At 43.6% G+C, this 23,668-nt stretch overlaps 1 protein-coding gene across 1 annotated transcript; it reads right to left on the bottom strand.

Annotated features, from left to right (window-relative positions):
* Positions 1–282: 282 nt before the first annotated feature.
* SENP5 (SUMO specific peptidase 5) lies at positions 283–21,784 on the bottom strand. The gene is made up of 10 exons (XM_068145119.1): positions 21,655–21,784; positions 14,060–15,647; positions 10,077–10,182; positions 9,786–9,933; positions 9,099–9,146; positions 7,109–7,186; positions 4,341–4,478; positions 2,595–2,678; positions 1,167–1,217; positions 283–1,076 (listed from the first exon to the last, which is right to left on the bottom strand). The coding sequence occupies exons 2-10, from the start codon at positions 15,024–15,026 to the stop codon at positions 966–968; spliced, it is 1,731 nt and encodes a 576-aa protein (XP_068001220.1). The 5' UTR covers positions 15,027–15,647; positions 21,655–21,784; the 3' UTR covers positions 283–965.
* Between the last annotated feature and the right edge of the window lie 1,884 nt (positions 21,785–23,668).

The following is a 23,668-nucleotide window of genomic DNA, read 5'->3' as shown; positions in this document are numbered from 1 at the left end:
ATTTATATTTGAACAAAGGCAAAAGCCAATGGGAGGTTAACCATGACAAGCTTGAAGGGAGCTCATTTGAAGACAGAGCTGAAAGGAGAGATGCTGAAATGGTACATTTCACTGTGTACTGTGGACTTGAAAAACAAGCCAAAGCCGTCTGAGATTTAAACAGTTACAGCCAAGAAGTTTATCTTAGTATCTAAGCTGTGACTCTTCAGGGTCAGCTTTATATTTGTCCTTAATAAACACATCATGGAGATTTCTGCAGCATATAGGAACAGACCATCAATCTGACTGAACACCTTTGTACTTTTTATTACACAGACAAGTGCTGAAGCTTTATTTGTGCAAAGGCTGCTTTTTATCTATAGGGACAGGCTGATCATGACAGTTGGATAAATGTTAACAGAACAAACTTTATTAGCAAAACGGGGTGTCCACAAATTAAATCTGTAAATGGTTTTTAGCCACCCTAAAAAGTGGTGATTCATTGTTATACAGTCACAACAGGGACAATGGAGCTATCAAATAGGGTTGAGCTGTTCTTTTTCTGTAATTGATTTTTGTTGTTGATACATTCAAAGCATTATTGCATCAGAAAACATATCATGCATCTTTATGTTTCCAGACAAAAATCACCTGTATTTGTCATTTCTAGCTACATCTCAAAGGTGCACCAAATCTACAGTTTTATGGTTTTAGTTGCATGCTTTGCCTATATGCATGCTGAAATAATAAATATTAAATACAGGAAAGAACATAAGAGAACCAAACTGACATAAAGAATCTTTTATGGCAGCTCTATTATATTCTGCCAGCTAAAGAGCTTGTCAAAAAAATTGAGGTAACAACAGTGGCCACACCACTCAGCTGAGAATCGTTCAAAATTCACGGAAGTTTTCAGAAATTCAAGTACACAAACACCAGCTGCAGCTTGTCAGAAATGCCAGAGAAATTAGGTTGGCTGCATTTTATTAGTCTATTAGCTGGCGTTCACACAGCTCCTTGTAAATCCTTTTTCTCACTCGGGGCATATCTTCCTGGGAGAACTGAAAAGGCTGGTCTAAGGCGAGGCACTTGCAGTACTGAGGAAAAGGAAAAGTCTTGATTGAAAAACAGGACATCTATTACACCAACAACACAGGCTACTGACTTTTGAAAAGCAGAACTCTTACCTGGAGCACAAAAACCCCACAGTCACTGTCATTTTTCTGTTGTGGAATGCACTAAGAGGAAAAGAAACAAGAAGAAACATGTTAGACCTTTACTTACCCTTTCATTCTCTCAAGTCCTGCTTAAAGACCAGAAGGAGACTCAAGTGAAACGACCGGGTATCCTGTTCTCAGACCTAGCTGACTGCAGCAGTAGGAACTGAAACTGTAATTACTTACTCTGATCTCAACTTTTGCAAGGTGACACTCAACACCTTGTTAGAATAACATCTAACATTTAGAAAAATATATAGTGTAGGACACAAAACAAATTACAAATCTTTCTTTCAAGTTTATTTTCTTTTACTGACCTGCACAGAACAGCTTCTCAATTAGTTTAAATAAATGTTTGTACAGCATTATCTGCTTTACACAGCACCAAACTATATCAGCAAAGTCATGCAGGCCTAGAGTAAGATTATTCTCAGCACCCAAGCTACCAGCAGTGGCTCTCCTACCACAGCCATGTCAAAGGGTCTTGAAGAATATGAAGAGTGGTACATTGTCAAGCAACAGGACTATGCAAAACAGTCTCTTAAATGATAACTTTCAACCTTTGTTATTTCTTCAAGCGTGCTCAATTTTGGTATGCGGAGCTAACAAGTCCCACTCACTAGTGCTGCTATGCCATTGGCAATCAAAGAGAAAAGGTCCTTTCTCCTCAACTCCCTGATCATCTAACCTCACTGAACACAGGACAAACTCTGACTGCACAGGGTGAGCATGAGCACAGTGAGGAATCATTTCATCATTGTATCAGCTTCTAAAAATAAATCTGTGTGAGGAGGGAGCTGCTGGGAGTATGTGTGGTGTGCAATGACCTGTTTTATATCTTTGAAGCCATTATGGGACGGCTACGCAAATCACACATTCCCTCATTTACACTACACACGAGTTATTCCTTTTTATTGTTGCCAGACTTTGTTTACTTGTGATCAAATGCAATGTGCCACAAACAGCCCTGGAGACCAAAGCCCTTTATCCATAGCAAATATGAAATATAGGCAGTAGCAGCATCAGCCTGTTCACTTCCTCACCAAATCCCATCCATTTGGCATAGTTCAGCACAGTCTTTTTGACAGAAGTGAGGAAGCTGAGTCTCTAGCACATTTAGCCCTTGACCTTGTGCCATCAACAGGTTTTGCTGCACATGTATTTAACTGTCCAGAGATTAGTCTCAGATCAGTCAGCTGCAGAAAGTATGAGAAACCTAGTGGGAGCTAAACGAGCGACAGCTCTGACTGCCACGTGTAACCACTTGTGTCATTTCTAGCACCCTCCATGTGGTCAGCATAAAACAATTCAGTACTTGTACAAATACATAGGTTTAGATGCAGTCCCCTAGAATCTCCCAGAAAGTCAGACTCCAGGGCTCAAAGTGCTGCCATTTACCTTTGTCACAGCAGTCTGCCAACCCTGAAGAAACTCAGGGCGATTCTTCTCTTTTGCTTCAGTCAGCAAATACTTTTGAATGTTCTTTAAAAAGGAAAGGAGAAAAAGCAGCTGTTATTATTCACCAGCTAAACAACAAGAGAGAGACATTGACATGCTTGCTGGTCTCCTTTTGACAGTGAGGACAAATTTCAAGTGATTAAGTATTAGGAGCTGAGCTCAGATGTAAAGGTAAAGAAATGAACTGTGGTGGGTACTGCACCTTTTACCACCAAGACTCACTTTGTTCTATTAAGGGGGGGCTTTAACACCCCTCAGCCTCACAAGACACTGCTATACTTAATACTAGACCAGCTGTGGCACTCACAGTCAGAGTGCCCCCAGACATGCAGAGAGACAAAGCACAGTCTGGCATGTGGTCCCTTCCAGCTTACTTGGCTGACACCAAAACCCTTACACTGGGCATGATGACATTTTCCTGCCTGAATCTCAATACACGACACTCTCAGTTCTGCAGCTAATCAACAAAGCTCCAGGGAGAGTTTTAGTGACATACAGGAAAAAATAGTCTGACACAAGCTAAGAGAAGGAAGGAAGATAAATGAGCCCATGGTCTTGGGTTAAGCAAATCCTTCTACTTCTCTGTAAACAGGCTGCTGGTTTATAGCACAATTTAAACACACTCTAGCACACTAACATTCACCTCAGTGGGTGGATCACGGCACAGTTTTGGGTATTGGCCCTCCTTCCCCTACAGAGGGCAAGAATTTAAGTGCAAATGCCTTGCCTGGAGCAAGATGGGAGAGGCCCCTTAGCAAGACTGCAGGAGAGACTAGAGCTGCTGAGAGGGATCCTAGGTTTATGCTGCAAGTTCAGGAGCTGGAGAGCATGAGGTCTCTTGCTCCCAGAACAAACATTAGCTTCATCCTCAGCAAACACCAGCAGAAAAATGGTATCTTCATTCAGAAGTCCTAGCCGGGAACTCTCCTGGGTACAATAATTACTACTCTTCTGTAAGCCAACAACTACACACAGTTAAAAGTAAAGGGCTACTGCATCAAGCAAGCAATTAAGTTGACAAAATTAGCTTTTGTAAGAGGGTCATTACAATTTGCTAGTTCCAGCAAAAATTTTCTGGCTGCTTTTTTACCAGGAAGACTGATAATTTAACTCCACTGTCCAAGCTGCAGCTTTGAAAGGTTGCTGGGTTATAATCAGAGGTACACACCCTGTACCAAAGCAGATGGAGGAAAAAGGCAACACACTGTTAACAGCAGAGTAACACATAAACCCCGCTGGGCAGCACTACAGCATCTTCAGTCCTGTTCTCTCACGCAGCCAAACTCCCCCCAGAAGGACCACAATTTGATATTTCCTAAACACAAGCCCCTCAGCAGGTTAAAGAACTGCCATACTCTCTTCCTGGCTAGTTTGCTTCCCTTTGGCACTTGGCTTTGAGCCCCCTGCTCTTTGTGGGAGTGACAAGACAGAGGCACAAAAGGTGTGCCGATTACACGGTCAGGCTAATTAGGCAATAGGCAATCTGACCTCAGCTCCCAGCTCTGGTGTGACCCTCGAGGTCTGTGCTTTAGACTCCTCAGCAGGACAAATTGATTCTCATTTCATACACGGCAGGACAACAGACACACTGCATTTAAAGTTTAAAGCTGAAAAGAAAAAGGAGGGTGTGTGTTTTGTTTAAAAACCTCCAACAGCTCAAGTGTTGCAGACACAGCCATCACTTACCTCTACACAGAACTTAAAATGAATGCCTTGGGAATCATAAAATGAAATAATTCGATTGGGGATGTTCACAGTAATGAGGGACCAGTGGACTTCCAGGTGAATAGGAATTAACAAAAGAGTCTTTTTGAACAAGTCCACCTGGCAAGAAGAACAATATGCATTAGAGAGAATTCCACAGGCAGAATGTAGTAAGGCAAGATTCCCATTTGGTATGTAAGTCTCCTCTACATCGCCCCCTGACCAAAGTGTTCTTTTGCCCCCTCCACTCTTTCACCACATTCTTCATGTTTATCTCATTCACAATTTACTAGCAGGTACAAAAATCTAGTTACAGCCCAGAAAGTGACTAAGGAGCGCCATACAATAGCAGAGTTTGTCACCGCTATATTTGTGGCGAAGTCCTGCTCATGCTGCACCTTAAAAGCTGTGTTGATTTCCCAAGCAATGATGGTAACACCACTGAGCTTCAATTTGGGTTAGCTACAGATCTTCTGTAACAATACTCCTGCAGCTTGAGCACTACCAATTTCCATCAGAGCTGCATCGTGGATAGGTGACAGATGAAGCAGTGGTGATTACAAACCACCCATTACAAAACCATCAAGCTGGTGCACATTGACTCCCTCTGCCATAACACAGACTCTGCAACTCATCAGAGGAAGGCAGAGGAGTGCATGATGCTTTGGTGAGCAGAATAAAGGACAGTGTGAAGGCATAACGGATTCATCCTTTCTTGAACTTAACTCTGTAGCAGATGTACTGTGGTCACAGGCAAGTAAACAAAGGAGAAAGTCCTAACGTACAGAACAGCTAGATCAGATACAACACCCCCAGTGTCTGGGTGGCAGATGAGCCCTTATGCTTCTGGAAGCCAGCCAAGCCAGGGCCTTTCATGATCTTTCTTTCTCCCAGCTCCTCTCAAAATGGGTGTCTAATTAGTGGGGTTTTGGAGATACAGTCCAGAAAATATGCAAAAATAGAATGCTGATCTAAATTAATTCATCCTGTGGGAAGATTTCTACACTGGCTGTTTGTTTTTTTTTTTCCCTAAGCACTGTGCCATTCCAACACTACATAATTGCTGCACCACCAGTAAAGGCAGGTCGCTGGTAGGAAAGAAAAGTCCATTTTTTGAGTAACAGTAGGAAGCCAAAGACATAAAAAAGTCTGAGCATTCACAGTGGTTATCAGCTGAGCCTGGCTCACAACAGTGCTTTGATTGTCACAAGCATGGACAATCCCTGCTCCCACCTGCAGAAACTGCTTCCTGACCAGATTACAGCATGCTCGCTACACAACAATCCATCATTCTTGGAGAGAAGCAGAGAGATGTCAGCCAGCAGCAAGCTGAGACCACAGAGGAAAACTGGAATAAGATAAATGAACTGCATCTTCCGTGATGTCCAGCAATAGCAGAGCCATGCCAAACTCAAGGGGCCTCACGTGACTCTTGTGGGATTGCTGCAGGCATGCAAACCTGTAGCAGAAGAGTGGAAAGAGGCAGCCAAAAGCTGGAAGGGTCTTTAGTCATGACCTGAGTTAGAGAAAGAACGCTGGCAACCTAGATTTGCGAGACAGTGCAGAGCCAGCTAGCTGACGTGCCAGCAGGTCAGAGCAAGAGTGCCAGGCTGATTGGTGGCCAGAAGGGACAGACACAAACTTGAGCTTTGAAACCACGGCAGTTAGATGCAGAAGAGCATGTCCTTCTAGGCTCCAGCCTCTCAGGAGAGCACACTTATAAAGCCTGGTGCAACACTCGGGTGTATTTCAAAAGCAGACACAGGTTGCCCTTAACTGCACACTGCAGCACGAAGCAGCAGTGCTTAGCTCTCATTCCTTTTTTTAGAGACTCTTCAGGAATTTCAGTGCATGTCTGAACGACTGTCCTGCTCTCATGGAGTCCCTCCTCACCAGCACCAGGAATCCAGAATCCACCCTCACTTCTGGTGGTTTTTATTTTTTTTTTGCAAAACTTCGGAGAAAAAGAACATTGACAAAAAAAAAAGTATCTGGGAATATTAAGCACCAATACTCAGTCTCTCTTTGAAGAGATTTTAATAAATTATAGGAACAGATTTTATATTTGGATAATGAGTTCATCTCTAGCATTTCACAGACGTGTGCTATTTAAGTGCTTCTGCAGAAAGATCATACATTCAAACATGGCCCTTGATTAGTCTTGCCTCATCTCCTGTATTAGAAAGGACAAATGTTCACAGGGAAAAAAAAAACCCACCCAAAAGAGACCACTGGTCTTTGTATTAGCTACCTCAGAAAATATCACAACTCCTGATCCAGCATGGCTCCTTGAAAGCAAGGTGCATTTTGTCACATGAACAAGAGTTCAGCTTATTAACTACAGGTCTCTAATTTCTGCTTTCTAGTATCTGTAAGTGTTCAGAATAACAATTTTATTTTACCAAACAGTCCCAGTTTGAGATAAAAGGAAGAAGCAGAATTAAGTCTGCTCTCCTGTGGATTAGTGTACCTGGCACTGTCAGCAGCACTAGGAGACATTTCTTGCAGCTGAATTAACAGCTTGCATGAACATACACAGAGATAACCTAGCACTGAAGATGAACCCATTTAAAGAATATTTTCACAACATAATCATACTAACTTGAATACTACCACTCTACTATTTTTATGAACCTCCTTTCATTCTGCATAGCTCCTTTGCAGATAACACACTTTAACCCAGTTTTCAGTTAATGCTTCAACCCAGCCCAGAAAGAGCAGAGCACTGACCACAGGGAGTTAAAGGATACCTTTTTAGTCCATCGTTTTACCCCATTATATCCTTTGGTTACGAGCTGTCTATGAAAAAAGCTGTTAAAGAAATGAACCTAGAAAAGAAAGAGAGGAAGAATGAGCACAGAAATCTTCATGCAGTGTCATTCCCCTTCCCCAACATAATTAATTCAAAACAACTTGTAATGAGGCAATATTTAATGCAGGTTTAGAAATAAAACCCCAGTAGGGACCAAAAGAGGCTTTGCTAAGCCTAAACTACTGCTATTCATTAGCAAGCAAATAAAGCAAGCCTTGTTTCCCTACAATCATGATGTGAGCTACTGCAGTATTTCTATTTATACTTTTGTATCTCCAGGTATAGATATGTTTAATTTTTTTGTTGGGGGCAGATTTGGGGGAGAAATACCAGGATAAGGAATGACAGGTTTTGTTGTTCTTTACAGGGATGAAAAGACAACACTGGACTGGCGAAGTCAAGGTGGTAAAGAAGGGAGTAACTTCTGGTTTTAGCTGCTGGAAGCTCTCATATGAAAAATAGATCAAACCAGTTAGGAGATTTAATCCAACAACATAGTCATTTGTATTCACCTAGCATGAGCAGCTCCACACCAAAAAATAATAATATAAAAATCCTGCTATTTAAAAGCATTTTTAAGTTATAGCACATCCATCTTGTAACTAAACACCTATATTTATGGCAAAAAAATATTAAAGCCCCCTATTTAGCTCCAGGTTAACACCTATTATTCCCCATGCTTAGCTTCTTGCAATTACAGGAACAGATTAATACCAATGGGTACCTGCAACATCTGTTTTTAATAATTCTGCCAGTGTAGAGGTGGTAGTGGGCTGGAATTATTACTTGAAAAAGAAGTTCAAAAATCCAGCATCTGAAAACACAGCCTAACACCCATTAGTTATGCCAACAGACTTCAAAACTACTTTCTGAGGTACCAGCACAAAATCTCCCATGAGGATTTCAATTATGCACTATGAAGAAAAAGCAGACACAAGCAAACAGATACAATCTCCAATACCACAACCTTAGCACACACTCAGGAAGTACAGAGAATACTAATGAAGAATCACCATCACCACCAATCAAAGCAAGAACGCTCTTTCTTCTGAGCCTTAAGATTTTAAGAGCTACATTCTGCAGAGCCCATCTAAAAAAAAAAAAATAAAGGGCTTTGTTTGGTTCTCTCTTTGTGGTCTCACCTGAAAATTGTTCAGCTCTACTAATAAACAGATGGCTTTCTATAATTGCCACTGCTGTAAATTTAGCCACAGAGGGGGTGTAGGGGTGTGTGTTTTCCTGATTTTTTTTTTTTTTTTCCTTTTTTTCAAACTGCCACCAAGTTAGACACTCCAGTTGGAAAGCAGTAAGCATTCTGTTGAAGGTGCACAAACCAAAGAGTCCTGCCGAGGAACCAAGCAGCTCCGCATCAATTCACATTCACCAGGCAGGCAGCTGACGCAGTTTGAGCTGTTATGGCCCCCACAGCTGCGAGGTGGGCGGGTGGGTGAGTGCAAGCAGCACATGTGCATGGTTCAGCTGCTACCATTCATGGTTTGTCATCTCAGCAGAAATCCATCTTCATCAGAAATTTCAGCTGAAACCCCAGACTGGTGAGCGAGGGCATGGATAAAGCACTTCAGAACTAGATGAGCTGAGGGCAAAAACCCTCCAAGGGAGAAAGGAGAGTGGGATGGGTGAAAACAGGGCACCTGTCTTCCACAGGTACCTCAGCAACATCAGGCCACCACAGAGACCACCTGCAGAGCTAATCAAGTAAGTTCCTGAAACAAGAGCAACAGCACTGAAAAATGTATTTTAGCACAGGAAAGGAAGAAAATTTGAGCAGCAAATAGCAACAAATTATAATGGAACCACTCAGAACATCACTGAGCTAAGATCTCTATTCTCTGTATGAAACAGCAATGTTTCACCCTTCCCTCTCAATATCTCATTAGGTACATCTGCATCATAACAAAGGCCCTCACCTTTTCAGGGACTGCATCCATGACGAGTTCACCATACATGTTAATTACCTGTAAGAGTTAGTAAATACTTGAACACAAACAGAACAGTACTGTAGAACCCAAATTCACAAGTTCCTGCCAAATACAGGACAATTCACACTTAACAGCTGCAACAAGGAGCTGAGCAATGACAGTAACATTTTGCTCTGAAGGACAAGCGCTCTGGAACTAATAGTGGTTGGCCCAGAGAGAGACTGTAACTGGCTGCTTGAAGCCTGCCTCAATCTGAAATGCAGTTTAATTCCACTTAAGTTTAGTGGTGCATGCCCTCAGCACTGCAACCTTCTTGGGTTTTTGGCTGAGGGACACAGTCTGTTGCTCCACTCTACTGCTCTTGTAATCTGTTCAAGCTTGGGGGTAGGGGAATATGCTAACACCTGTAAAGGTAGCCACCATTTTCTCAGTGCAACACCATTTCTTCAAAAGGGAAGTTGTGACACCTCCCATTTTGCAGACTTGGAACCACTATTACTGCACCTGCCCTTGTAAAAGCTGCTCACTGTTTCTTTCACTTCTCAAGTGTGAAGGATAGTCCAGCTACAGTGCAGCAGGTGAGAAAATGATACCCCAATATAAATGGGCTTAGAAAAAACCAAAACAAACCAAAAACAACAGGTAAGGAAGCACATAAACACCAGCATCTCTGACCTGGTCGTTCAGCCAGTTCTGGCCATCCAGTGTAGCTAAATCATCCATATCTAGCATGTGCTTATTATAGAAGACACGGAAATTGCAAGTGGAGGTTTTGGGATGTTTTTCCCGGTACTTCATGATTTCCCTGGTGATAAAAGGTTTTCTAAGGATTGGAAAGGTAGAAAGAGAAAAGAAAAAACGTTAAGGTCACGTCAAAGAGACTTCTGTGCTGCTAGGTGTTAGACGTGGAACATGCAGCAGCAATGTGAGCAATTTGTTCTTTAGAATGTAAAAATGGCTACACACCTATGGGAAAAATCTTCATTAAAGTCTTCTTTTAATCTTTCCATGACATCTTTTTCACAGAGTGGTACTAAACTGCCATATTTCTTCATAACTTCATCTAGGAATCCTTTAAAGACACCAGAAAAAAAAATGAAAGTGCAACTACACCAAAAACCCCTTCCAAATTCACGAATCCAAAAAAGTACTCAGCTCTTCCAAGTGCACACAGCAATCATTCTGCATTGGAACAACACACAGCACCATACATGGCATGTGTTTGTGAGTGTGTATGTGTATATATATACACATATAAGAAAGAAAACTAAGCTCAAATTAGCAACAATAAATAAAAGTGGGGTAGGGGAAGGAGGATAAAATAGAAAGCAGGAATCTGATCACTCAGCTTCACAGGAAAAGATCAGACTCCATTATTAGCACATACAGAATCATAGAATCAATAATGTTGGAAGAGACCTCAAAGATCATCAAGTCTAACCTGTCACCCAAGACCTCAAGACTACTAAACCATGGCATCAAATGCCATGTCCAGTCCCTTCTTGATCACCTCCAGGGATGGTGACTCCACCACCTCCCTGGACAGCCCATTCCAATAGCTAACAACTCTCTCAGTGAAGAACTTTCTCCTTAATTTGAGCCTAAACTTCCCTGGCACAGCTTGAGATTGCGTCCTCTTGTTCTGGTGCTGGTTGCCTGGGAGAAAAGACCAACCTCCTTCTGGCTACAACCACCTTTCAGGTAGTAGTAGACAGCAATAAGGTCTCCCCTGAGCCTTCTCTTCTCCAGGCTAAACAATCCCAGCTCCCTCAGCCTCTCCTCGTAGAGCTTGTGCTCGAGGCCTCTCCCCAGCCTCGCTGCCCTTCTCTGGACACGTTCAGGAGTCTCAATGTCCTTCTTAAATTGAAGCACCCAGAACTGGACACAGTACTCAAGGTGTGGCCTAACCAGTGCGAGTATACACACATACAAACATCAAACAAATACCAGTGCTACTGGAAGAATCCACTCTCCTGCCTATTTCAATTAGCATTTTAAATAATTTTAATGCAACATGAAAAGTCATCCATTTCTGCCACAGTTTTCATTGAAAACCCAGTCTCTCCTTCTTATGGTATGCTTGAACATAAGGAACCTTGGCTGGCAGGGTATTTGCAGACTGTTCAGTTCCTCTGCTCCCACCACAGTGAACAGAAAAGACACCAGACAGATTCTCAGCAAGTTTAACTCATTTACCCTTGTATCCTAGGGATAGCATTTAAGGTGACAAGGACAGACGTATCAGTCTGACATTGCCTGGGAAAACACTGGGCAACCATAACACCAGAAACAAGGTATTCACTAGGAAATAATGAAGATATGAATGCTGAAAGAATAAAAAAAAAAATCATAGGAAATATTTTTTTTTTTCTCAAACACAAGACTGGAACACTGGGGATGTAAATCCCATCCAGGAATCCAAAGTCACTTTGAGAATGAAAGAGAATGGAAAAAGGATTTCAACCCTTGCTGGTGAATAAAAGGAAAAAAGACCAAGCCATCCAGCTTTCTGAAAACTGATTTTCAAATGCAGCACTAAACACATGCCCTGTGTACAGAAAGCTGGATCTGAGATCAGAGTCCAGGGAATTGCAGTAACTTAAATTCCAGGACTCTTCTCAGGCTGGAGTTTTGTGCAGAGAGCATAAGCAGACAGTGCAGTGTATGATGAGCTCTCTGATTACTAAAGCTTTAACAGCACTTCCTGGAAACTTTCAAAGATCAGAATGGGAAGGAGCAAGATGAGAGAAACACCTGATAAAAATAGGTGCCAGAAGCAGAGCAGTAAGGAAAGAATTACAAAAAGAGAAGGAGAGAGACAACAAAACACAAAAAGCTGAGAAAAGCAGTGCAGATACAGCCAGAAATAGACCCAGATGTGTGACAGAAGGAAGGGAGGACTGAAGAGTGAGATCACACAAGGAAGCATTCTTCATGGGAAGATAACCTTCCTCACAACTCTGCCACACATTTGGCTAACGATTTTTATCCTTTACATCTTAGATCCTGACAAAGAGGTATTTCTCACTCTGGCTAGATAGTCTAGATAGAAGGTGTATGGGGCTTATAAGAGTACCTTATTCTCTTTTAATATATACAATTTTTAAAAGCTTTTTATTCATACTCACAGAGGAAGGATTGTTCTTGTAGTTACAACTAAGAGCAGCAGAGTTCCAGGAGACCCTTAGCTAGACTCTGACCTCACTTTGGCTGATTGTAACTGAATAACTCAAGGAGGAAAATATGAAGTTCAGACATGGTGCAAGATCAGGAACCCATCACGAACAGGATTTAACCATGGAGCTCTGTTTGATATCTAATAGCACATCAGAATGCACTCAATATTGCAGCCCTGTTCAGCTGCTGCAGAGAAATTCAAAACTTGAGAGCATCCCTACACTTCATCTCCTTCATGCATCTACCCTAGGAATCCCTGGCAGGTTAGCAGTATCTTTTAGGGTGCCATTATTTATTAACAACACTCCTAAACAGACAAGAACTCCTGTACATATTTATACCAAAATTAGAATTCTTTTTTAGTTCTTCAGCTGAGAAAACTCAGAAATGCTGCAATATTGGTCTGAATGTGTACATAGTGTAGATTTGCCTTCAATCCTCAGAGAGGAATCCTCAGCTCTGAAAAAAATGGAAACTGGTCTCACCTACTTTCCTGCTGAAGTTAGGGAAGAACTCCCTTAAAATTGTTCAGTGTGGGAAAATTTAGTGAATTTGCTCTCTGTCTTATTTAAGTTATTCAGGCCTATTAAGAACATGACTACCTATCAGACTACAAAACTTTAACTCTGCCACTCTGATAAGTCTTGGTTCTTGATGGTTAACAAAGACTATCATTGCTCTTCTGGACAAACTTCAAACCTCCATTGCAGAAGAGGTCTGTTCACTCTGGTACCACAGTTTCTCTCGGTTTCTCACATGGCACCTGGTCCCCACTGGGTCACAGAGAAACACATCCCACACTAACTTGCATCGACTTCTGAGATTCAGAGTCTCCTTCTTCATCTTTTGCTTTAGAGAACCAACTGCAAAATCGAAGGCTAAAGAGACAGGCAGAAAATTTGGAGCAAGTCAAACTTCTAACAATCCCTTTAACAGCAGTTGACACCAGCTTCCAGTTTATGGGAATCTATGAAGTCCATTCCTCCAGAGGAAGACTTCAGCTACCAGAACAACACTGAACTTTGAACCTTATGTGTACCATATGCTGCTATAGATAAGACATCAATTACTATTTTTAGCATGTCCCTCTTTTAGAGAGACTATCAAATGCTGCATGCTCAGCACTGAGTAAAAAAAAAAATCCCAAAGCCTTTTTTGTTGAACCTTTGCTATGACTTCTCTTGCCTGTAAAATGTTATTCTAGGAAGATCCAATGAACAATTGTAGAAGAAACCAAATGACATTAAACAATACTTGGCTATTTAAACCTTACATTCATTAAGTGATTTAGTTTCAGTCTAAGACAGAGTAAGAGAAGAGAAGGTACAGCTGGAAGGAAGTCTTAGAACATTGACATTTTCAAAAACCAAGGTGAGAGTTGTGATTGTCGACCATTGAAAAATGTGTACGTTTCAACCCCACACCATCTTCTGAAACTGTGAGAGAAGACATTTAAAATGTCTATCAATAGCTTGCCACAAAGATTCCAACTAAATTACGTTTCATTCTCTAAACCAAAAGAAGCAGAGACACCATTCAACTATCCCTCAAAACAGCTTGTCAGGTATGCACTGATTTGCCTTTCCTCCATGCAGCTTGCCTCTTATCAGCTTCACGTCACTAGTGCTATGCTAAGCACCCTTTACAGTTCACAATTGGAAAAAATCAAACAAAACACTTTTAAGAAGGGAATTAATGCAACATGCAAACTCCACGATACACCCAGCAGTTTCAGGAACTCCTGGAAACCCTAAAATATGTAAAAGGTATACCACAAAGCCACGTTGCCAACTGCTCATCATCCACCCGGGCAGATTTCTGAATGTTCCTTTTGCCTCCCTTCCGAGTTCCTGATTTTAGTCCTGTGCTTTCTGGTGAAGGCTCCTCAAGAGGACTTTTACAGTAAGGGTGATCTAGTAACTTTGCACTAAAATTGTCCAGGTTTAAGGAGTCCTCTACTTCCATTTGGCCAGAGCTGTCTTCATTTTGTGCCATCTCCATGGATAAAGGTCCATTTGCAACATTGTCATTGACATGAGAACTCTGCAAGGAGGACTGCAATTGTGTCATTCCATCTACACCCATCACCTCATCACATTCTGTGTTTTCTTGATCTGAAACAGAAATTTCTTTTCCTGCAGCGGAGACTAAAATGTCAGAGCAATGATCCTCTACCAGAGCCCCGTTGATCTCCACCTGGTGCAAGGCCTCTGCCTCTGGAGAAGCTCTAGCATGCAGTTCTGGCAGGACAGCACCCACACTGCCATCCTGCCCACCAGACTCCGGCTCCTCAGAACACAGCTCAGCACTCAGTAACGCATCCTGTGCAGGGCAGACCTCAGGTGTAGGAATTTCCTTCTCCTCACCTGAAGATTTGGGGGTGTTATTGTTCATACCTGGCGAGCTGTACCGGTGCCAAAGACGACTGCTTTTAGATCTTGAGTAGGTAAGCCAATTACACAACCTGCTTTCCAAATCCCGCCGGAGCGTCTCCGGGTGGTCCCTCGTACCTTTCTGCACCCACCTTGGCCTGATTTTTCTGATTTTTCCCAGTTTGCAGGTTTTGCCTTTTGCTCGAAGTTTCGGGGATTTTATAACTCTGTACCAAAACCTAACCATAGAGAGCTTCTTGTGCATCATAAATGAAAATCTCTTTTTTACAGTGTGATGGTTAAATTTTGACCTCTTTATAGCTATCAAGGGGCCACAAGTTCCATTCCACTCCCTTTGCAACAGCATTTCCTCTTATAGTTGTCTAAAACTGTTAGGACTGCGTTGCCCTCACCATTACTGCTCTCCTCCCTGCTATATACAAACCCACGGTTTTTTACAGGTAAGGCAGCAGCACCCAGAGTACCACAGGAGACATAATGGATATTGCCAGAGATGATATTAAGAACAGTGACACTTTCAAACTCTTCTTTCAAGGGATCTTCACTCTAGACAGATTCATTGTTGGGGTTCCTTACTACTTCTCCAGATGAGCTTTCAGCTCTGTGATAGCGACAGGATGGTTTTGCTCTCGGTAGTTTTGTAAGCAAAGTGTAAAGATCAACAGTAGGTTTTTGATAGGTCTCTGCATCTACAGGCACATCAGGAGTCCACTTGCTTTGGTGCTCAAGCACTCTTCTTCTGCACTGCAGTCTGCTGTACAGTTTGCTGTGATTTAACCTCACAATTAGCTGAGCACTCGGTCTTGTTTTCTTAGCTAGGAAAAATTGCTTTTGGAAGCAGCATTTGCCAAGCTCCCCAAATCTGGTGGTCCATCTTCTAGACCAGGTGAGCAACTGACTTCTTTTCCAAAGCAATTGTCTTCTATGGTTTTTCATTCTTCTGCTGCATTATGATCTTGAAAAACAGCTGAAAGAATAAAGGAAATTAATTCAGTTATCTGGACTGTAACATAATAGCAAAACACTACGACACATTCCTCGGGCAACACGCCTGTCTAAAATTCCATTCTCCAAACGCAATCCCACGTTCCTGAGGACATTCTCATTTGCACCAAAAGTAAAAAAGAAGCAATAGTTGCAATGGCCCAGCAAATAAACAGCCTCTTCTCATTTACCTCCCCTTGAGGTAAAATGATAAACAGGTAATCCCCACCCACCCCACACTCCCTATATGTAATTTCTGACTCTAGCCTGAGGTTAAACCTCTCTCAATACCCACTTTGTAGAGCAAGCATGATTAACTTGTTTGCCTCAAAAGGCTTTTGAAAAACAAAACTTTGAAGTCCAAGTTAGTCAACAAGTGTGTGCAGGTACCCAGTTCCATCAGCGTGGTACAAAGCAAACGTTTATTCTTGTGCAATAGATGTTAGCAGGCACTTTGTGTGAAGACACTTCACATGCTCACACAAATTCTTCCCTTAAAGGAACAGCGATGCACATGCTGCCACAGAAACGTTGATTCTGTGACTAGATAAAGAATGACACAGCTTACTCTGAAGTGGCTCTTCTACATTTACAGCAACAGCTGACTCCATAGGACAACATCACCATCAGTTACTGTAGTCAGTGTTTATCTTTGCATTAAGAAAACACCCAACAAACTGTCAGTGCAGGACACTGGTTAATCATCTTAAAATTCCCTTTGCCCAGTAAAACCCTGCATCTCAAAGTGTGCAATAGGGATATATCTGCAATTACATGAGCATAAAGCCTGCACTATAACATCTATTCTTCTTCACAACATAACTAAAACTGAATTCAAAGGCAGAAGGCTCCAGAAACACAAGGGGAAGGTATCAGCTGAGGACACGACATAGGACGTTTCATGCAAATTGTCCCAGCCTCATCAAGTACACCACATCCTGTATTGTACAACAGCTTGGGCTTTTTCTCAAACTCAGAAATGAGCTTTGCTCCCCAACTCTATCCAACTGATTCTGACTTACAGACAAATTTATAACTAGTTTTCCCTTAGCTACATCTGTCCCAAGCCCTGCATGAAGCCATCATCTAGCTGAAAATAAAAGAACCTATACATGGAAAGAGCACACTAACAGTTGGACTTTAAAGGCAAATATGAGTGCTTGACTCCTACACAAACAGGTATTTAAAGTCTGACTTTAAAAGTTCTTCAGCATTTTTCACTCTACTCATCTTAGACACAAACACGAGGGGGCTTTTTAAATTTTATTTTCCCATGGAGGCGTGGGAGGGGAGCAGAAATACAGAAAGGATGACGAGTATCATTTAACATTCACAGAAGGTATTACCACCACACAGGACAGTCCACAGTGCACCATCTACAACACAGAAATGAACCAGGCTACGTCCCCTGACAGAGATGTGCAAGACAGTACAGCTTAACAGTGTAAACACTGCAACAGGGTCTAGCTTTTTTCTCATACTTGCTCTTCTAGCACTGACATATTTCTCCATGCTAGGTCCACTTTCTGCCTGCTTTTATGCTACAAACTTTACATATCTGTCTATTGCATATGGCACCTCCAAAACATGCCTTGAGCAGCCCCAGGAAACATCTGTCAAACCACAGCCTTCTTTAGGACAGCTTATTCCAGCCACACTTCCATCCAGATCAGCCAAGTCAATCCAGCAACACCACAGTGTTCTCAACAGAACTACATAGACAAGGAGTTTCAGCCAACATGGCTAGTGTTAAGTACTCCAAGAACGTTTCACTGCTTCACAGGAACTGTGCATCTGCCTAGATTTAAGAACATCCCTAAACACTTTGGAGTTATTGCTTTTCTCCTGGCTCTGTCACAGCAAAATCCAACAATCCAACCTCCTTCCTTAGAGGAGGAAGAAGGTTGAGTGACCACTGGTTTTCTGAAGACAAAATACACAGGAGCTGAAATATCTACAGCTGCCATTGTTTCACCCGCAGCAGACTGAATTAATGGTCACAGAGGGAAAAATACTGAACTAGATTCCAGCAAAGATAAGTCCTGACAACAAAAATAACCTGAGGTGAACTTGAGTTGAGAGACAAGAGTGGTGCCACAGTTCCAATGCAATCAGTTGCAACAGCAATCGAAACAGCTCATTCGCGCATCAGCGCCATGAAATCCAGCTTCTTAAACTGCAACAAAGGAAGATCTTAGGAAAGCGATTCTACCCACCTGTTGTTCAGCTTGATTTTTAACACAGATGACTAAAAAATGCTTGGTGTTGTAATTTACAGGATTACAAACTGTTTTGTGTTTCTGATGCACACACCAGCTTCTCCAGATTGAAAGTTTTCTCTGTACAAATAAGTTTCTCCTTAAAAAACTGACTCCTTAAAAAATTGACTAAGCCATTTAACCCAAGCAAACTTTTCACACCCTCCCCTCTTCCTTTTCAAACATAATCAGTTTCGAGTCTGGATCCCTTTAAAGCAAAGGCCTCCAAGGAGCAGTTAATCCCAGTTCTAGGAGCTGAAATAGTTCACTTTTCTAATAGCAGCATTACTTTGAGTGACAAAAGATAATCCATAGGCAAATGTTTAATTAAAAGTACTGCTTGAAGAACTTATTTTCCATCAGTGCTACCAAAGCATTGCTGGTTTTATGTGGCAACATAAATCAGCAGGGCAAAAGGACAGCTTAGAAAGTCATCTGATAGAAAAGGAACCGAAGTGAGCAACCTAAGACTGGAAGTAAAGCAAGCACCACCCAAAGCTTAAGAACCAGAAGTGAAAGTCACATCTTTGCCCCATACGCTGACACAAGTTAAGAACCTCTGAAGCAGAGCAACTTGCAGCAGTAAAAGAGCTGTTTGGTTGGTATAAGCCATACCTCCACTGCACAGGGATACTGCCAAGACTACACCAGAAGAATCTTAAATTCAAAAAAGCCCCAAATGTACACATCCCAAAGACCACAACTTACTGTAATTCAGCTGTGATTGACTTATCATCTACAAATGATTAAATATTAAAAGGCACAAACTCTTTTGCACTGGACAAAGACACCCCTAGACTGTTACAGCTCTGTACTAATGGCAGATTCTGGTTATAAATTTGCTTTTTACTCTGAGCTTTTAAAACCGCATTTGGGAGCCACTCTGTTTTCAGCTAGAGACTTACCCTGAGAGCTCTGGTAAGCTACAAGAGAGCACGACCTTGTATCAACTTGACATAAAGCCTACCTAAAATTTACTAAACAGCTACACAAGAGGAATGGAAGAATGGGAGACCCTTGATTCCTTACCAACTAACAACATACACACTCTACTTTCACTGGATCAATTAGCAGCTCACTCTACAACTTACACTGTGACCGTTTGAGGCTTCCAACCCTACGACACACTGCTACAGCTGCAGTGAAATGAAATACTGGAAAAGATACTACATGTTCCCATCTTCCACCAATTTTAAGCCTGTTGCAGTTTAACAGCTAACTATTCCCTGGCAGTCCTATTTATTTTTGCCAGGTTTAGAGAGACCAGGTTTCAAGTGAAAAGCACCAAAATGGGAAAGGCAGTCCCAGGCAATGCTGCTCACAGGACTCTAATCAAAGGTTTCTAGCTGGCACCGAAGTATCAGACCACATAAACCTCTTGTCCACATATTCTGAAGAAACCCATCACACCTCAGCAGCACAGCTCACCACAAGCAATCTAGGCTGCATTCAGGTGGCCAGCAGATCAAGGGACACATGCAGCTGACAAGTCATTCAAATGCAGCTCACTTGCTAACTCTTAGATTGTTTTGTTGTTTGTTTGCTTTCCCCAGAGAGCCTAGATTCTAATGCTGCTATTCAAAATATGAAAGGCTATTTTGAAGAGCATAAGTAATGTAAACAAAGCAAACAGCCTTGAAAGCGTGACCTTATGTGGGCACGAGTTTTATCTGTGCATCACCATCTCCCATGGGAGGCAGCAGCTCTTGCGACACCCAATGAGTCCAATCTTTCGCAGTGGAGATCTGGGGCAAGCTCCCAAGGACAGAAGATAAGCAGGAAAGAGAAAGCAGGCCTGAGGTTAGAGAGCTGAGACATGCTGTAAAAGAAGATGCCTGCCCACCCCCAACCAGAATCCAAAATTGGAAATAGAGAGAGGAAACTGGGGAAGGGTGTCTCTCTGCAAACCACCCCGTGGCCAGAGCAAAGCTGACAAGGTCAGGAAGTCTGAAATGATTCAATTAGCACATGCAGAAGTAACGAAGGTTCACAGCACTGGGAACTATCTCCCCTTTGCTGCCTTTTCTGACCTGCCCACCACAGTTCTGTGAACTCGAAACTGAACATTTTGTCCCAGGGGTGAAACAAGACCTAGGGAAACACGCTTTGGCAAACATAACTTATTAACACAAGATCATGCAAAAATGGCTGAAGTCCAGTCACCAGCTCATAGGAGCACTGCAAGTCTCACAGCTGATGATCTCAGCTATCACACTGCAAGGGTTAAACTCTGACAGTTACTTTGGTCTCTTCCTTTCTCTCAACTAGTGCTTTTGGGAGCAAACCCCCAGTTAGTTGTACATGTGCCAAATTTATTTTTGGCAAGAGAATTATAATTTATTTACAAAAATAGCCTCCTTTAGGCTAAACTAGATTATGGAGGTATGTGTATCTCAGATATCAGATAAAACAGCATTTAAGAGAAACACTGTCAGAAATCAGCGATGAAAAAGATTCTAGGATAAAAACCAAAGCCACTTCTGTCAAAGTAAGGCATAAAGACATAAATAATGTTGAATCTTCAAGCATTAGTATGATTTTAATTATCACTGAAGCTTTGTCCCTTCCTTCCTGAATACCTCTACAAGGCAGAAGCATGGAACTAGCTGAAAAAAGTCCATCAAACTTCTCTAAGCCATGTTAAGAGAAGAGAGCCCAAACTTTCAGTCATAGTCCCTGCACATGTCTGGGATCAGAGGTCTCTCTGATGTTTTCTAAAGGCTTACCTTAAGACACAGTGTATTTCACAAATATTAAACATTATTTTCCCGCAATTCTGAAAAATAGATTACTTCTCTACTTGTGTTTGTGACACACACACAGTAAGGTGAGGCTATTACCAAAGGCAATCTGCTTCTCTTCCGAGCATGAAGAAGTTTAATTTGGAGATGGCTGTAGGGAGAGCACACCAGTTAAACTCAGTCCTCATCTAAGGAACCCAGCTTTGCTGTTCCTGTCTGTGGTTCAGCACCACACCTGTGACAGCCACCCCTGCTATGCTCCCTATCCCTTCCTCACCACTGCAGCCTAGTTTGGAAGGGCTCAGGGATGGAAGAGCAAATAGCGCTGCCACAGATAAGCTCCCTGCTTACACAGCAAAGAAGCTCTGTGAGCCAAAGACAACTTGGGGGCAGAGAAGTTGGGGCGACAGCCCGGTGAAAAAGAAGTCCTCTTGCAACAACTGAGGATCCCTTTGTACAGCTGCCCAGCTGCCAGGAATACCCTGACTCTGCGAGTCTTGTAGCTATGGAGAGGCTATGCGTGCTGCCCAGGACGCACCGGCACAGGAGAGGCTCTGCACCGCCCCAGGATGCTCCCCAAGGTCCCTGTTCCCGCTAGCCCAGTCAAACCTCTATGACAACGCCAAGAGCCACCGCCGGCCCCCGGCCCCCACAGGGCGGGCAGGAGAGGCCGGACTGCAGAGGGCCGGGAGGCAGCACAGGGACAGCGGCCTCCGCCCGCCCGCGGTGCGAGCATCAGGCGACCACGCTCCCGGACCCGCCGCTCTCCGGCCAACGGAGTCGGGGCAAACCCAGGTGAGCGAAGCCTGAGCGCTGCCACAGGGAGCTCCGGGTGGGAGCTGCCAACCGCTCTCCCTGCGGCCGGGGCTTGGCGACCGCTGACCAGGCCGCGCTGCCCTGCACTGACAGGGCCGAGCACGTATCGAGCTTTGGCCGGGGCCACCGCCAACCGCCGTCAGGGCCCGCGGGGGCCCACCGCCCCACGCCTCACCTCTGCCCGTCGGGGCGCCTGGCTCGTCCCGGCAGCCGCCAGGGCCGCGCTCCGCCCCCCTCCCGCCGCCGCCACACGCCGAACCGGAGCGCGCTGCGTCGGCGCCGCCGCGTCAGCCTTGCGACGGGCGGGGGGCAGCGACCGGCGGGGGCAGCGCGCCTGCGCCCTTCCGCCCGGGGAGCGGGGCCGGGTCGGCGGTCGCGGGGCAGGGCTTGCACTGCCCGGCCCGCCCGGTTCCCCTTCCTGCGCTGCTCTTCCGGGAAGCCGGAGCAAGGCGTCCTAGGGATGTGTGAGAGCAGAGGTGACGCGGGCCGCTGTCACTCGGCAGCAGCTCTCTTCCTTCCCCTTTAGCCACGGCCGAGGGCAGCGCTTCTCGACATGGGGCCCGGGGACCCGGCAGGCTGCGGCTGCTCCGTTCCTGGCTGCACACTGCCACTGGCCGCAGAAACGAGGAATTCACAACCTGACTCTTTACAATAAACCATGAATTTATATCTTGGATGTGTTTCTGGGGAGTTAAAGGGAAAGTGGGGAGAAAGCATTCAAGAGTACGGTTGTTACTCCAATTATGCAGTCTGGCAAGCCTGCTTTCGCTGGAGCTGCAGGCAGGGCTTTCCCAGGCTGTGGGGGGTTCCACATCTCCCTCCCACAACTCTTCTGCCTGAAGCGTGGGCAAGAAGGTACTGGCCAGTTCTAACTGCTATGCTGTGTTGGACATAGACATCATGAAAATAGGAAATGTTCCAAAACCGTTGCATTTTTGTTGCTGGGTGGAGAAAGGTTACACTTCCTCTCACTGGGTAGCCCCTGTGAGGTGAAGCTAAAGGAATTTCTCCAAATGAAAAAGAGGCAGTGAAGCAGGGAAGATTGGGAAAGAGCCACAATGCATCATTTTTGCTAGCGCTTTGCACGAGGTGAACTGTTTTGTGATCGAGCAGAATCCATTATTTGTGCATTCCTCCAGGAATTGCAGTGTCCAAGCCATGGGCTGAGACATGCTATAACAAAAGAATTTTTTGAGAAAAGGGGTAGAGAAGACAATGGAGTGGTGCAACAAACAAAACAGTGAAGTCTATGTCAAACTGAGAGCTGCTGGCTTTTATTTGTTTGTTTGAAAAAGTCCAGCCCTGCTCTCTTGTTAAATGCAGAGCTTTCCTAGGCAACGGTTTGTTCTTCCTGCAGAGTCAATCCAGCCAAAGATGGGCTAAGCAGTTTCAGAGCAACAGGATGAGTCCTCTGGCCTTTATGAAACACACAGTAAACAGGGTGCACAAGGCAGTGCTCAGGCCATAAAGTTAAACAGGAATATAATAAATGGAAAGAGGATCCCTCCCCCAAGCCATCAGTGGAGAGTGCAGCAGTGCTCTCTGGCTCTGTATGTAACAGCACCGCTGCATCAGTGACCCAGGTGGTCATTAGTACAGTCTATTGCTAGGCACTTGAGAGACATAAATGGGAGCTCAAGTTCATGAGATCCTCTTAAAACATCACGATTTGGCTTTTTAAATGTGCATTTTTATGAGCCTTCTGGTTTTGCCTGCAAGGATCAGCCTTATCGCACGTTGCTGCTTACTCTCTGTCCACGAGGCCTAGCAGCAGATCTTTAAAAAATGGAAGCTGAGACTCTCAGATGAGTAAGATGCCTGTAAACACTGAGGCTTTATGGAACGTGAAAGACATGACACTTGTGAAAGTTAGTTCATAAATAAATAAATAAATAAAGGGCAGACTTGGCAATGCTGACAGAAAGGACTGAATACCAGCTGCATTACTGTAACATTTTTGTGGCCAAACTTGCAACCTCGATGTTTTAATGATGGTAACCTTTACTGCATTTAACAGAACCTTGGGTTTGATTCTTTCAGAATAAAAGGGCTTTTGAATGCTCTGTAATGGCAGTTTCCTGACTTCATTGATCACTGACACAAACACCAGAACCAAATCTCCTACATCTTGAGCTAAAGCAACAATCCCATTACTTTGGACAGCAGTGAGCTTGTTTGGGAGGCAGTTG

The sequence above is a fragment of the Melanerpes formicivorus genome, unplaced genomic scaffold, assembly GCF_026170545.1.
Source record: "Melanerpes formicivorus ecotype bairdi unplaced genomic scaffold, bMelFor1.0.p_v2 SCAF_12, whole genome shotgun sequence".
NCBI lineage: Eukaryota > Metazoa > Chordata > Aves > Piciformes > Picidae > Melanerpes > Melanerpes formicivorus.
The sequence above is the reverse complement of the archived record's forward strand: the minus strand, read 5'-3'. Positions and strand labels throughout refer to the sequence as shown.